Genomic DNA, 15,165 nt, shown 5'->3' with positions numbered 1-15,165 from the left:
CGTATCTGCATCTGTTTAATAGTGGACATTTATCAAGTACTCACTATGTGCCTGGTACCTTCCCTCCATTTAGATCACTGCAAAGCTTCCTCGAACACTGACTGTGTGCAGGTACCTCCCCAGAGACACTGACTGACCAGCAACTCTCTGCTGTACACAGAGGTCCAATAACTATGTTCACTGTGGAGACATTTCTTGATTTCCAACCACTATTTGTCAGTGTCGTTTCTACATTTACATCTATGACATTGGTTTTGTGGCTGCTTTGCTTTCACCCCATGCACAGAGGCTGACTGAGCCATGCTATGTTCTAATGTGCTTCCTAAGCTTAGTTTCCCAAAAGGCATTTATGGAGCACCAACTGTGTGGCGGGCATTTAAGGAGCATCAACTGTGTGCCGGGCATTTCATGTAGATTCAGATTCCACATTCTCTCAGCCACCTACTAGGTGCCAAGAGTCTGTGCCAGGTGCTCCCTTTCTATTCAACCCTGCCCAGTAACCCTGGGAGCGAGGAGGTTGATACCATTTCCCAGATATGAAAACTAGGGCTCAGAGAGAAGTCACTTGCCCAAGGTGACACAGATCTTTTCCAGTGGGCTGATCGGGGATCACAGCCCAGTGATTCCTGGCTTCAAACCCATGCTCATTGCTTCACCACATTGGCAAGCAATCCCTGCGATTTCTTACTGGGGGACTGGAAGTCTTGGATGAAGCGCCACAGGGTGTGAAGCCCTCTTCCAGGCATGGCAGGGCATGTGAGGGAAGCCAGAGCTCTGCTGGGAGGGGATTTGAGTCTGTGTGGAGCAGCCCTTGGCCATGGGTCTTTGTATGTGCTAACCAGATGATGACCACTTCTTGACTGTGTGACTTTGAGCAAGTTACTACACCTCTCTGGTCCTGTGTCATCATGCACAAATTAGAGGTAACAGTATGTACCTGGCAAGGTTGTTGTGAAGGTTAATGAGTTGATATATGTAACATGCTTAGCACATAATAAGTGCTCAATAAAGGTAAGCTATGAATACTCTGGTCTGGGTACCAGGCCCTGACCAAGTACAGCTTGGTGTTGACAGAGAGCCATCCCTGAACCCCAGCTCAGGGAGAGCCAGGGGCATGTCTGTCTAAGGGTGAGCAGCCGGGGAGGGAGGTAGAGTGGGAGAAGAAAGACAAGAAGGGTGAAAAGGGACAAGTCAAAGGATGGAGTTGGCAAGGGCTGGGGTAAGGGGGCCTGCCTTAGAGTCCTGACTTTTTGTATGTTTATTCATTTTTAGCCTTGGCTTAAGCAGTCATTTGTTGGGCACCTGTTATGTGCAAGGCTCCAGGCCGAGTGTGTTGCCTACTTGTAGCAGATTTGGAACCCACACATGGCTGCTACACAACAGTACCTCTGCCTTTAACCGCTGAGCTGCTCTGCCTTTACGGGAGCTGCTGGGGGAAGCCCAAGCACATTCTGGAATCTCCAGGGCAGTGTCTGGGGGAAGTGGGCTCAGAAAGATCCTGCGGCTCACCCACATTCTAACCGTCCTAGCTATGGCAGCAACTGCTCAGGGAACCCTAGAATGTCACAGACAGAAGGGTCCCTGAGGATCATTTAGTTCAGGGATCCAAAGTGGTTTCATCTCATGGGTCAGTTCCAGTGAATCCCTGCTTTAGGATGATGTGTTAAGAAGGACGCTGAGGTTCTGTTCTCCCTCAGAAATGAAGTGCCTTAATCCAAGTGATGCCTGCTGAGGGAGTAGAGAGGGAGTGGTCTGCATGCCAGGTATTGACCATCTCTCTCCATCTCAACCTCCCAACTTCAGAGAGAGGGAAATAATCTCAGGATGGAATCGGGAGATTGAATTTTCAATCTGACTCCTGCTGTTGATCAGCTCTGAGACCTTGGACAAGGTTCTCCTCTCTGAGCTTCCATTTCCTCATCTATAACCAGAGGGTGTCAATCCTGAACCCACAGGGATTTCGAAAACTATAAGATCATGTGTGTGAGATAGTATGTGTAAGGCTGTGGTATAATATGTATATTATTTTTTAGGTGGCATGTAACTGGTACAGTCAACGATTTAGTGAAAATTAAAAGGGGGTTGGTTTCTAACTACACATTAGAATCACCCAGGGAGATTTTTAAAGTCTGGATGCCCAAGCTGCACCGAGGCCATTTCCATCAGAATCCTGGGAGTGGCCAGGGCATCAGTAATTTTTAAAAGCTCCCAAATGAGCCCTGGCTGGATGGCTCAGTTGGTTGAAGCATCTCTCCCATACACCAAAAGGTTGTAGGTTCGACCCCAGGTCAGGGCACATACCTAGGTTGCAGGTTCGATCCCTGGTTAGAATGTGTACAGGAGGCAACTAACTTATCAGTGTTTCTCTCTGTGTGTGTCTCTCTCTCCCTTACTCTCTAAAACATCAAGAAAATCAATAAACATATCCTCAGATGAGGTTTAAAAAAAAAAAAAAAGTTCCCAAATGGTTTCCATGTAAAGTCAGAGTGAGACCCCTGGCTCTAGACTAGGACCCCAGTATTCTTGCTACCAGACCCACAGTAGTCCCAAAATGGTCTTCATTCTATGAGTGTTATACTTAAGTCTTGGGGAATATCAAGAGCTGATAAAGGAGTAGGTGTCTCTAAAATCTTAGCTGGGGGGGGGGGGGGGAGAAAGGGAGGGAAGGAGGGAGAGAATAAGGGAGGAAGGGAAGAGGAGAGGAAGAAACAGAGAACAAGAGAGAGACAGCAGGTACCCACCCTCCCTGGCAGTCCCTGGGCCCAAGCTGTGTGAGTCCCGCCGAGAACGGCAGAGGTCTGTGAGCTGGTCACAGGCGCCGGATGCTATGAGTGCAGCTGCCTTTTCAGTAGGGGCTTAAAAATACTTCCTGTGGCCTGAGCCCTTGCGGGTGACAATGGGCTTTCTCCCTGGGAGTTCAGGGCTGGCAGTGGGGTGCAAGCAGAGGGGACCCCTGCCCCCAGTAGCATCAATCTGGCTAACCCCCAAGTCCCTCCGCTTGGCCTCTGCCGTTGACAGATAAGCTTAACTTAACTCCATGGGCCTGGAGCATGGAGGCCGGGGAGGGGACACGGCGCCAGGGGTGGCAGGTCACTGCTGAGCCTGGATTTGCTCCCACTGGGTGGCAGTTCAGCTGCCCCTTTCAGGCACCAGACTCCGGGCAGAATGAGCAATTTGTAGTTGGAAAACGCACCAGACACGGCACGTGCTGTCTTCTGTCCCCGGGACATCAGGCCTGTCCCCACCCTCACCCTCACTCATCTGCCTGGAAAGCTGCTCCCCCGCTGCAGGTCACAGCCCCCTGCAAGGTCTCTGGCAGACCTCAGTGCCCTTCTCCTTAATCCTCCTGTACCCAGGGCACTCCTTCATCACAGCCCTTATTATTATTCATGTGTTCATGTCACTGTTAATAATACTAATAATCGTGGGCATTTATTGAATGTCTACCATGGGCCCAGCGCTGTGATGGGCGATTTATATAATTTGGGGTGTGTGTGCAGAAGGTGGGGAAGACTTACTCAGAAGGAGAGGAGGGGTTCCAGGCAGAGGCCATGGCGTGGGCAGAGACTAGACAGGAGGAGAGTGATGGCCTTGGACCATGCAGGTCGGGGCTGGGTACGTGAGGCAGGCGGGGCAGCCAGGACTGGATCCTGCAAAACCCCTGGAATGCCCTTCCGAGAGCTGTGCACAGTATCTGGGAGACATTGGGTGGGCGGGGTACGGGGAGTGGGATAGAGAGGATTTTAGGCTGAGAAGCAGTGTGCAAATGTGTGAAATATCCATCTGGCCACAGAGGTTGGATGGGAGACATTTAGCCCGCAGGGTGGTCAGGGGGAGCAGCAATAGTGGGGAGACGGACATTTAGAAGGTGATTGATTAAACGGGGCTCCGTGACGGGCCTGGAGGGTGTGGTTTCTGAATGAGCTGATCTTGCAGTGACTCTTGCTGATTTATTTAAGCCCCTTAGAGTGTCCTCTATCATCCCTTCAACTCACTGGGGGCGTGTCCCCACCTCCACCTGAGACCTGATTTCCTCCTCTGTAACAAGCCCGTGGCGTGTGGGTGATCCCCCAGCACCTCCTAAGTCTGCAGGGCTGCCGGACATCCTCTCCTGTCCCTCCATTGTCTCTGCAACCTTCCCTTCCCTCGTCCTGGCAACAGACGCACTCGCCAAAGGGCCGTTGAGTCAACGAGGGAGGGAAACAGGGAATAGATGAATGAATGAATGAATGAATGAATGAATGAAGCTCTTCCCTCCCAGAATCCAGTGCCTCCAAACCGAGCATGGTTTTCTCGGTGATTGTGTCTGTTTGCCCAACTGTCTTTTTCCGTCCATCTGCCTGCCTGCCTCTTTCTCTCCATTTTTCACTTTCCACTTCTGTCTTTCTCTGTCCCTCTGCCTTGTCGTATCTCTATTTCCCTCCCTTCGTGTCTTTGTTCTTTGTCTCCTTATTTTGTTCCTAGGTCTGTTTCTTTCTTTCTCCCTTCCCTCTGTCTCAATCATCTTTCTCCCCAGACAACTGTTTCTGTCCTTCTCTCCCCCATCCCCCTCTCCCTGGGCTTTGTCTTTCCCTTTCTGGCCCCCTGCCCATCTCAGGACTCCACAGCCCCAGTGCAGGTTCAAGCTCCATGGTGTGTCCAGACCCAGAGTCATGCCTCTGAGGGAGGGAAGACAGAGGAAGGAGGGGCTGAGACAGCAGCTCAGAGCGGGGGCAGGCCCTTCTCAGCCTCTGAGGGCCACAGGTCAGATTTGTGTGGCCCAGGTTAGGAACTGGGTAGATGGTGTGGGGGAGATAAATACTACCTAAATAATAATAACAACAGTAAGACCCATGGATCTTTTTGCAAATCATCTTATCCCTAGTTCCCATCACAGTGCCTTGCACATAGTAGTTGCTCAATAAATACGTGGAGTTGCGTGAATATATGAGGGCCCCAGAAGAGGCCCAGAAAAGGGCGGGGTGGACTTCTGGCCTCCCCCAGCTCACCTGCTCTGTTCCCCACCTCCCCCACCCCCGGCTGCGGGTAGGGTTTAAAGGTGAGCGGGACCACTGGCGCAGCGGGAGGACCATCTGCATCAAGACACACGAGAGCGGCCAGAAGGAGATCCAGGCCTTCGATGCCGCCATCCTGCTCATCCGAAACCCCTACAAGGCCCTCATGGCCGAGTTCAACCGCAAGTACGGCGGCCACATTGGCTTTGCTGCACATGCCCACTGGAAGGGCAAAGGTACTACTGGGAATGGGAGCAGAGGGGTGGGGGAGGGGAGGGAAACAGAGGGATCCTGGGGTGCAGGGGACAGTGCACTGGGCCACTGCTGTCTCCTGCAAGGAATCCAGGAGCTCATCCTTGATGGCGCTTGGCTTCCCACAACCCACCACACCCACCATCATCGTGCTACCCTCTGGGAGTTAGGCTGATATGATTGCACAGTGGTTAAGGACATGGGTTGTGGAGCAAGACTTGCCTAGGTTCAAGTCCCAGCTCCATCCCTTCCTGGGTAAGGCTTCTTAACCTCCCTGAATTTAGATCATCCAATCTGTAAAATGCGGCTCTAGAAACTTAACCCTTTAAGCCACTCAGATATGATCCATTACGGACATAGGGATCTTCAGGTTGATAAGAACTGCTTGGAGCAAAAACCCTTTCCTGGGAGTCAGAAGATCTGAATCCAGACCAAGGTCAGTGGCTGAGTGGCCCTGAGGTTACCTATGAGGGCCTAAGAGATCACTTTAAGGGACAATCCCAGCAACTCTGGGTTGGGAGGTTCAGAGAGGTTCCATGAGGTTCCATGACTTGCCCCCAGGTCACAGCTGGAAAGTAACAGCGTTGGCCCCTAGCCACTGAACTTCATTAAGATGATCTGAGCTTGAGATTCAACTCTGACACTTATTAGCGGGTGGCTGCTGTGTGGATGTCTCCGTGCAGAGTGGGTGGCAGCTCAGGGTAGTGGTGAGAACTTTGAAGTCGGACCCTCTTGAGTACCCTTAACCCTCCTGGGTCTCAAAAGCCCGTATCAGTTATCACCCATACCTCCATCATGGTAAAGAGAATCACACCGATGAGTGTTTTAACCCCCACAATTAACCCATTTTATAAGGGGGGAAAGCTAATAAGATCGGGAGGTAAAGAAACTCAGTTCATGGGGGTGAAAGAGCTTTTTCAAGAAATCAGGGGAGCTGGGGTTTGATCCCAGGGAGCCTTCTTCCAGAGCCCATGCTCTTAAGCGCTTTGCTAACCCATGGTCGTGGGTTAGATGAAATGTCTGTGAATAAGAATCACCCTGTTTAGAGCCCCTGTTGATGGGAGCTCCTCCCCACTTCACCCAGAAACCAGGCTGCTCCAGCCTCAAGCGGGTGGGGCTGGGGCTGGGGGTGGCTGCTTCCTGCCCCTCCCAACCCTCCCCCTGGCTCCCAGCTGCTCCAAAGCTCTGGTCCCTGCCCAGAGAGGCCTGGAGCCAGGCAGGACAGTGTTAACTGGGCAATCCACCCACGTCGCTGCCCTTGATTAAAAACCCTTGGGCCTGCCTGACCAACTGTGCCTTGGACTCCTGTTCACCCATCTGTCCCTCTCTCTGCCTCGCTTCCCCTCTCAGGGAGGGGGTGAAAACTTGGACAGGTGGTGACATTTGTTCTCTTGTTCCCAGGAGTAAAGAGGCCTCTGAATTATTTATTTATAGAACAATTGAAAGGGAACACTGATCAGGGCTGGCTGAGGGGTCTGCAGGTGCCAATGGCAGGAGCCTGTCCCGGGAACAGACACGCTGCTTGCTGAGCTGGAACGGACCCGAGAGGCACTGAACGCAGTGGGCCTCAGCCCCGGCCGCACATCAGAATCCCCAGAGGCGTGTGGGAAAACCCCAGTGCTCAGGCCACACCCTGGACCATGACTGGAGTCGAGTCTGGGCATCAGCATTTTTAAAGCTCCCAGGTGGTTCCAGTGTACAGGCAGGACTGAGAGCCACTTATTCAGCCTCTGTTTATTAATGGGGAAACTGAGGCCCAGAGAGAGGCAGAGACCTGCCACGGTCACTCGAGTAACATAGTGGCTGGACTAGACCCCAGATCTCTGCCCTGCAAGCATCTGGTGCCCCAAGTGAAAATGGAGGGACCCACTTGGGAAGTTCATGGGGGAATAGACACCTAGTCTTCATCGCCTTACTTAAACCTTCTAATTACCGATGAAGTAAGAAAGGCAGCCAGAATCGTTGTAAAACCCCATTTCACAGGTGAGAACTCCAGGCCAGGGAGGGAGCAGGTCATGTGGCTGAGGCCCCAGGTGTAGACTGAGCTGGGATTCGGAGCCAGGCGCTAGCTACCAGGCCCTTTCTTACCTGGGAGTGTCGCCGACCTTCTGGTGCCATCAGTCAGAGGTCCCCCTCTCCCGGCAGAGCCTCTTGTCTCAGCTTCAGATGATTTTAATTCCTCAGAGCCTCTTTTTTCTTATTCAAGGCAGCTGGGAGCTTTCAAAGCAAAGAGAAGGGATGGTCAGGACTGGCTGAGCCAAGAGGCTTCTGGGATGGGGGAGTGGGAGTCCCAGCACATACCTCTCACGTTGGAGGCCTGGGCTCCTCACCTGAGTCTGGAACTGGGCAGGGAACCTTCCGCCAGTGCCCCGTCCCAAGCCTGACCCACATCTTCAAGAGCTCTGACTCAGAGCCTTCCCCAAACAACCCAAGCCCTGCAGTGCCCACCCAGCTCTTTCGGCTCATCTGCGTTAATCTCTGGCACTTGAGTTTGAGACCTTTCGGGGCACCAGCAATGTTCGTATCACCTGGGGACTGGCTGGAAGCGCGGGTTCGCAGGCCCTACTCCAGACCTGCTGAGTAACCGCAAACTCTGGGAAGGGCCTGGCCATCTGTGTTGTAGAGCAGTCTCTCTGGTGTTTCTGACACACCCTCCAGTTCTAGAAATAGGGCTTCAAATCCCTGTTTCTCCAAGGGTGGCCTGTGGACCAGTGGCATCGACTTCACCTGGGAGATTTTTAGAGAAGCAGATCTCCCTCCACCCCTCCCAGGCTTACGGGATCAGAATCTGCATTTTAACAAGAAGCTTTGTGTGAACTTGCCAAGTTGGAGCATCTCTGCTTTAGGACGCCCACAGCCTAGAATGTGACGGTCACCGCCCTCAGAGCAGAGGTCCCCCCGCTGTTGAGCATGTCCACCCCACCCTGCCTGTGCCCCCTCAGTGATACCTGGGTCAAGGCTCCTGTAATGCACCCCCCACCACCACCATTGGTTCCATAACGTTAATTTTACAGTGTCCCTGGAGTGGCCCCAAAGCAAAGTTTTATGTGATATGATTACACAAGGTGAATTGTCCTGGGCCTGTTTAATGAAACAGAGACTGTGTTTAATGATTCTGTGGGGAATTAAGTGCAGTTAAGCTATTAATCAGGCCCCGTTTCTCCCGTCGACAAGAAGACGGAGCCAGGTGGCCCGCCCACGGCCTGCCAGGCCCACGTGTGCGACAGTTCCGGCGGAACCGGCCCTGGTTACCAGTGGTCCATGGCTCAGCGTGCCTTTATTACCCAATTTGAAAGCAGCAATCACTTACCAGAAATCCTGAGCTAATCAAGGGCTTTTGTTTTTAAGTTTTATTCTTCTCCTTTCCAATGAAGTGATTGAAGAGCTACAAGTGAGGGGTCTGTGCCGTGGGGCGGGGGTGGGGTGACGTCTGCTGCTGAAACAGCCTGAATATCAAATGTGGTGTGTGGGGGGTGGGGGTAGGGGGGCTCTGACCAAAATCATGGTACCTCAGAGACCCTGGCGGGCCAACATAAGAATAAATGTAACAGGAGCCAACATTTCTCAAGCATCTCCTGTATCCCAGGCCCCGTGCCAGGGCCTTAGCAAATCTTATTCCATTTCATCTGCACAGCATCTAGGATGCAGGTCTCACACAGTCACCATTTTGCAGATGGGTAAACTGAGGGTCAAGGAGGTCAGCTGATGTCCCTAAGGTCACACAACTCATGTGGTGAGGAGCTGGGTTTTGAACGCAGGCAGTGTGACTCCCAAGTCAGCTGTGAACAGACCAGGGATCTCAGACAACATCTGGAGAGAAGACAGTCTGAGCTGATCAGATGAGGAGCTCTCAAAGGGTTTGCTGGGAGGGCAGGAGCCAGGCACAGTCTAGCGCAGACATGGGTTCGAATCCTGCCTTGGATATGTAACAATGGGGAATTGTAACCCACCCCACCATTCTTTTGACATTGTTTCTATGAATGCTGACTCTGACTAATATGTAGCTTGTAGATAACAGCATGTTTGTAAAAGACTCCTAAGAACTAACTTCAAAAGATACAGACTCTGACCTTCAGTCATCCCAGCTCTGGGAGATTTGCTGACTTTCAACTGTAAAACCAGGATGACGCACACCAGGCCATCGCTTAACCAGTCGCGAGGTCCTTATCAGCATGGACTGGGCGGGATTGCAAGGTCTCCCCTTGAGCTCTTTGTACTGTTTTCCATCATTGGAAACTGGCTTTTTGTGCCCTGTTATGAAAGAAAAATCAGATTTTTATTGGATTCAAGCAAACAAATAATACTCACTTATTAAGAGTTTTTACATTCTGGAGGAATCGGGTAGGGTTCTCCTGTTTGCCTGAAATGAAACTTTGGTTACAGGTGTTCTTTGCTTGCTGGCTTATCTTGTGGGGACTTAGTGTGGTTGTTGCCCTTCAGGGCACACCCAGAGTCTTCTGTCTCCCCCGTTTGGGCCTCAACAGGGTTGTTCACAGTACCAGGTGGTGTGAGATAAAATTCTAAGGCTAGTATCCCAGTCCCTCCTTTCATGGGATTTAGTTTGAGATTACTCATTTGTTTGAACTTTGTCTTTGCTTTAGATTTTGTTTTTGTTTTTGTTTCTGTTATGAAAGGACCAGCTTGGTCTCAAACCCATCAGAGTCCTTAGGCCATGGGCAGGCGGCTTCATGCCTCTGAGCCTGCTTTTCCCATGTGTGAAGCGGGGAGGTCATTCCTCCTCTTCAGGCTTCTCGTGGGCGCTGCATGAGATAATGCATGGGAGTCACCCAACACAGCCCTGACGCACAGTAGGTACTGAGGCAACATCCGTTCCCACCCGGGGAGGTTTGCAATCAACAAGGGTGCCATGGCATCTCCATCCCCCCTGCATCCAAGGCTAGGGGGACCAGCTGGGGGCCCCCAACTGCCATACAGAATGGCCCCTTCCTTTTCTTTAGGACCACCCTGCAGCCCTCTTCCAGCAACTGCTTGAGATGGTCAGAAGTGGCCAAGCCTAGAAGCCTGGATCTGTGTGTCTCCAGGTGACCAAGTGCCACCTCCATCCAACAGGGCTTCTGCCACGAAAGCAGCAGTTGTCCTGAATCACCAGGGATGCTGGGAGGTGACTCAGGAGTGGGGAAATGCTTTAAAAAAAAAAAAATTTGAAACAGTCTATACTCATGCTACATTTTTCTAATCACTCAGATACATCTGGTCTTAACCCATTATAACAGTATGGGCCCAATTAGCCAGATACATTGTAAATAATTTATTTTAAGGATCAAAAATATCGTTAGCACTGACATAAATATTTCCCAAGCAGTCATGGTGTTCCGGCGGGGGGCTCTGGAGAAGCAGGAGCCCCACCACAGATTCTGATGTCTTCTGGACAGAAAGAGGAGTCCGGGATCACACTGCAACTTGGTGGTTGGGGACTTCAATTTCATTCAACAACTATTTACCGAGCCCCTGCTGCGTGTGCAGCCGTGAGGCAGTGGGAAGAAGTGCGGGTGAGGCTGCAGTGCCTGGGAAAGATCGGAACCTGCAATCAGGCAGGCAGGCCTGGTCTGGATGGTGTGTCCTGGCTGTGTGGCCTTGGGCAAGTCACTTGACCTCCCTGAGCCTCAGTTCCCTCAATGGTGAGAAGTGAATAGTAGTCCTTTCTTTTCAGGGCAATCATTAGGATTAAATGAGATCGTGGGTCTCATTTAACGGGATGAGAACTTAGTTATTAAGAACCAGCTGGACTCCCGAGACTGGCTTGGGAGACCCACCGACACCCATTTAACAAACACATCCTTCTGGAGGGCACAAGGACATCGCCCCTGTGAAAAGCAGTAGGTCTGTCTAGCTTCTGGGTTTCAGCGAGCCTGTGCTGCGATTCTTCAGCTGGGCTCATAACTGAGGCTGGGATCCCTTTCTCTGTCTCCAGCATCCTCCCTGGCTCCCCTGGGTAGCCCCAGGGACGGGTTGGCTGTCTCCTGAGGTCCTCTCCAGGGATCCCCAAGGAATTTTCCGCATTCTATTGGACACTGACTTTCAAGTCAGCTAGTCCCAAACATACCCTCCCAATTTTGGTGACAATCCATCCTGTCATTTTACCATAACAAGGTAATGGGCAAATAGCAAAAAGAAACAGCACATGATTCCCTAATACAAAGTAAAGAAAGAAAGGCAGAACAGAAAGGCGTAAAGATAATATAAGAATCTGAGAGCCCACAGAGTGTTGAGGAGACAGATGATATATTTTACACAGAGGGTGCGGAAGGGGCCGTGAAGCTCAGAGGAGGTGTCTGCTTGAGCCCAGGGGGTCAGAAAGATAACTTCGTATCTGAGACCAGAATAAGCACCGTCACAGTGATGGCCCACGTTTACTGGGTACATGCTAGAAACTTTACATGCTTTTTCCACTTACTTTGTACACAGCTCTATTATTATCCTGTGAGCTGATACTCCTACCACACAGGATAATTCTTACTACACAGAACAACTGTTACTACACAGGATAATTTGGTAGTGAAAAGCCCATACTTTGAAGCCAGAATGTTTGGGTTCGAGTCCTGGCTCTGCCAGTTATTAGCTATATGACTTTGAGCAAGTTACTTACCCTCTCTGTGCCTCAGTTTCCTCTTCCGTTCAATGAAAAAAAATGATAATACCTGCCTCCTAGAGTTGCTGTGGGGAATAAGTGAATTAATAGCTATAATATATTTTTCATATTAATATATGCTAAAATATAAAAATACAGTAACTTACATTTCTATATGAATCTGCGCCTGGCATGTAGTAAGCACCAAACAAATGTCATTGTCCCCAAAGGGAAGGAAGGGATGAGGCTATTCCAGGCAGAAGCAGCAGCACCAAGGTGAAGAAGTCAGGGGAGTGGGCAGGCAGAAGGAGCGAACGGTATTATTATTGCCGGGAATAATGGCGACCGCGGCCAGCACCGCCCAACCTGTGCCCTGCGCGCCCCTCCTCCCTTAGACTCAGCCCTCGCTCCTCTGTCCGCAGAGTGGCCGGAGTTCGTGAGGAACTACGCCCCGTGGTGGGCCACTCACACGCTGGACTGGCTCAAGTTCGGCAAGAAGGTGCTGGTGGTGCACTTCGAGGACCTGAAGCAGGACCTGTTTGTCCAGCTGGGCCGGATGGTGGGCCTCCTGGGTGTGGCCGTCAGGGAGGACCGGCTGCTCTGCGTGGAGAGCCAGAAGGATGGCAACTTCAAGCGCTCGGGGCTGCGGAAGCTGGAGTACGACCCCTACACGGCCGACATGCAGAAGGCCATCTCCGCCTACATCAAGATGGTGGACGCGGCCTTGAAAGGCAGGAACCTCACGGGCGTTCCTGGCGACTACTACCCCAGATGATGGGTCGGCTGGGGAGGGGACTGCCGGCCAAGCCAGGGCTCGAGGCCCCTGGGGACCCCTGCCCCTCTGTCTTCTCTTTGGTTAGGGGACATCCCTTTGGCTGCTGTTGGCCTTCGATGAGTTTCCTGCATGACCAAGGAGCCTCCGGGGAACAGATTGTCCCAGCAAAACCCACCTGCTCATTGCCCCGTTTACAGACGCAGGAGGCTGCTGATTGGGGCATTTCCAGCCATGCGGACCCTCTTCTGTCTCCCTCGTCCCTGCCCCGACCACTCTGGGTTCCCCTTGTGGGAGGGAGAGCTCATGGGGGTCCTGGAGACGTGGGTGCCTCATCCAGGTGCTGAGGACCTTGATGCAGGAGCCAGAAAGGTGGTTGGAGAAAAGTAGCCCTGGTTGCTCTCCCCTCATGGGCTGAGCCTCCAGCGCCTCCCCATCTGTCCACCCAAGTGGACCCAGGTTCATCGGCCACTCGTGTCTGAAGATCACAGATTACTGGGAAGGTTCTCTGTAGCCTTAGGTTTCTGACATCCGGGTAGGGGCGGGGAAGCCCTGGTGCTCACAGCGGGTTCATTGTCACCACCGTGTGGGGTCACGGGCCCCAGGAGCCCGCCCCATGTCCCTCTGCTCCTGAAAAAAGATCAGTTGCCTGTTCACCTTTAAGGTCAAAATTCTGCCCTTCCCCCACCCGTGGGATCCAGGAGGTGACCTTGGGTTCTTCAGGCACCAACAGTGATCTCACTAGGGTGGCTGCTTGCCACATGCAGAGTCTGAGTAGAAACGAGAGCCCCAGTGTGGGGGCCAACACGTTGATCTTACACTGCCTTCTGACCCCTGCCAATGGGTCCTTCGCTATCCAGGTGAGAGCGCAGAGCGAGGGTGCTGTAAATCGGGTGGATCCAAACCCAAATGAGACCCTGCTACCCTCCCAGACCACGGGCCTCCCCGTGATCACAGTTCAACAGTGGCAGCTTCCCTTGGGAGTCTTTTGAGGACTAGTGAGCTCTTCATTTCCATACAAATGCTGCTCCCCGGAAGCTGAGACGTCAAACCAAAAGATTCCTGAGGACCTGGGTCCCTGATCCTTGGTCTCAGAAAGCATCGATCCAGGATCCCTCTGCTTTCCCAACCTTGGAGACCAGCGGCTTCGCACCCGGCCCACACCTGCGCACCTGCTCCATCCCCACCGTGTAGATGCAAAAGCCATAGGCCACAGCTCTTCGTTGTTCTATCTGGAGCAAGCCCCTCCCTGCAAGCAGCCCCTCTGAAGCCTTGGGTTGCAAGCAAAGGCTCATTCCCAAATAGCCAAGAGATAACGGAGAAGGCAAGGGTAAAGAGATCTATTTTTTTAAGAGGAATATGACTCATACATTCCGCCCTTTGGAACCTGGCCATGCGAAGGGGAGGGGCCCGGGAATGGGACCTGCAGTTCTCTCCCTGATCCCCTCCTCTGTCAGATGTGGGCTCCCCAACAACCCAGCCAGGGGGCTCTGAATGTATTTTGTACCGCATTTCTTTCCCCCAGGCTAATTTCTAGTCTTCTTTCTCCAAGCAGGAGAGGGCCTGACCCCTCCCCCTCAGAGGCCCCGCTCTCTCTGGGAGCCTCTTGGTCCAAGACCCGGGGCCAGTTCTTTGCCAGGGGCCAACGCAGGCCCCAAGCCTCTGTCTGAAGATTCCTCAGGTCAACACCATCATTAAAAGTGAGCTTTGTTGGTAATTCTATCACGTGGTGGAGTGTTGTGTAAAGCGCGGTCACAGCAGGATATTTTGGGTGTGTCTGTACGTAAGAGACAGAATGTTCTGGGGTGCGTAACTCCTTGTGTGTCTGCGTGACTCTGTATGTATAATGGTCTCTGAGTTCAACGGCCCTCCTGTGTCCTGAGACTGTGTCCCCGCCCTCTGGTGTGGCACCGCCCCCTTTCTGATGCATCTCTGTAGGCTCCTGTGCGTGGAATCTTGCAGGTGCAGAGGAGGAAGTGTCTGGTGTGTGTGACCCCCGTGCGTGAGAAGGTGCCTGTGAATGGCGGCAGGATGTCTTCTGCACATGCCTCTTGTCCTTAGCAAGGGTGGGGGGGGGGGTACTGGTAGGGAAGGATTACTAGAGTGAGGTTTAAGTGTGCCTGCTTGGAAGCCACAGTGAGTACAGAGGGACATCCTGATGGGTGGAGTGAGTCTCAAACCTCCAAATACCCCTGAAGGAGGACCCTGTGTCCTCTCGCTGCACAAGGCAGAGAAACTTTCTGTGGAATGGTGCTAGTGCTCCAGGGATTGTTCCCAGCAGAAAGGAAGGACAAGGGTGTACATACTGCCAAGTAGATAGTAAAGGGGAGAGGGATGCAGAACAGCTGGGACAGGCAGGGGAGGGAAGCGGGGAGGAGAGAGAAGGGCAGGGCTTCTCCCCATCCAGAGGGAGAGCTCAGGAGGCCTGGGAGGTGGGGGAGGTCTTTCCCCCAGTCCTGGGGCCACTCCAGTAGGGAAGGGAAAGGAAGATCTCAGAAAGAGGAGAGTGTGAGGCTGCTTAGGATGAAGGGCTGGGTCTTCTCTGGAGTCTGTGTTGG

At 52.4% G+C, this 15,165-nt stretch overlaps 1 protein-coding gene across 1 annotated transcript in view; it reads left to right on the top strand.

The window, feature by feature from the left end:
- Positions 1-14,329, top strand: part of WSCD2 (WSC domain sialate O sulfotransferase 2) — a 39,468-nt gene extending 25,139 nt beyond the window's left edge. Inside the window, exons 7-8 of the mRNA XM_090291910.1 lie at positions 5,030-5,230; positions 12,258-14,329. Coding sequence (XP_090148036.1) covers positions 5,030-5,230; positions 12,258-12,610 — 554 coding nt within the window. The 3' untranslated portion in view covers positions 12,611-14,329. The remainder of the gene's footprint in view (positions 1-5,029; positions 5,231-12,257) is intronic.
- The last annotated feature ends 836 nt before the right edge of the window (positions 14,330-15,165 follow it).

Source organism: Furipterus horrens, unplaced genomic scaffold (assembly GCF_987537825.1).
Source record: "Furipterus horrens unplaced genomic scaffold, mFurHor1.1.pri manual_scaffold_11, whole genome shotgun sequence".
Lineage (NCBI taxonomy): Eukaryota > Metazoa > Chordata > Mammalia > Chiroptera > Furipteridae > Furipterus > Furipterus horrens.
Note: the sequence above shows the minus strand (reverse complement) of the source record. Positions and strands in the feature narration are given on the sequence as shown.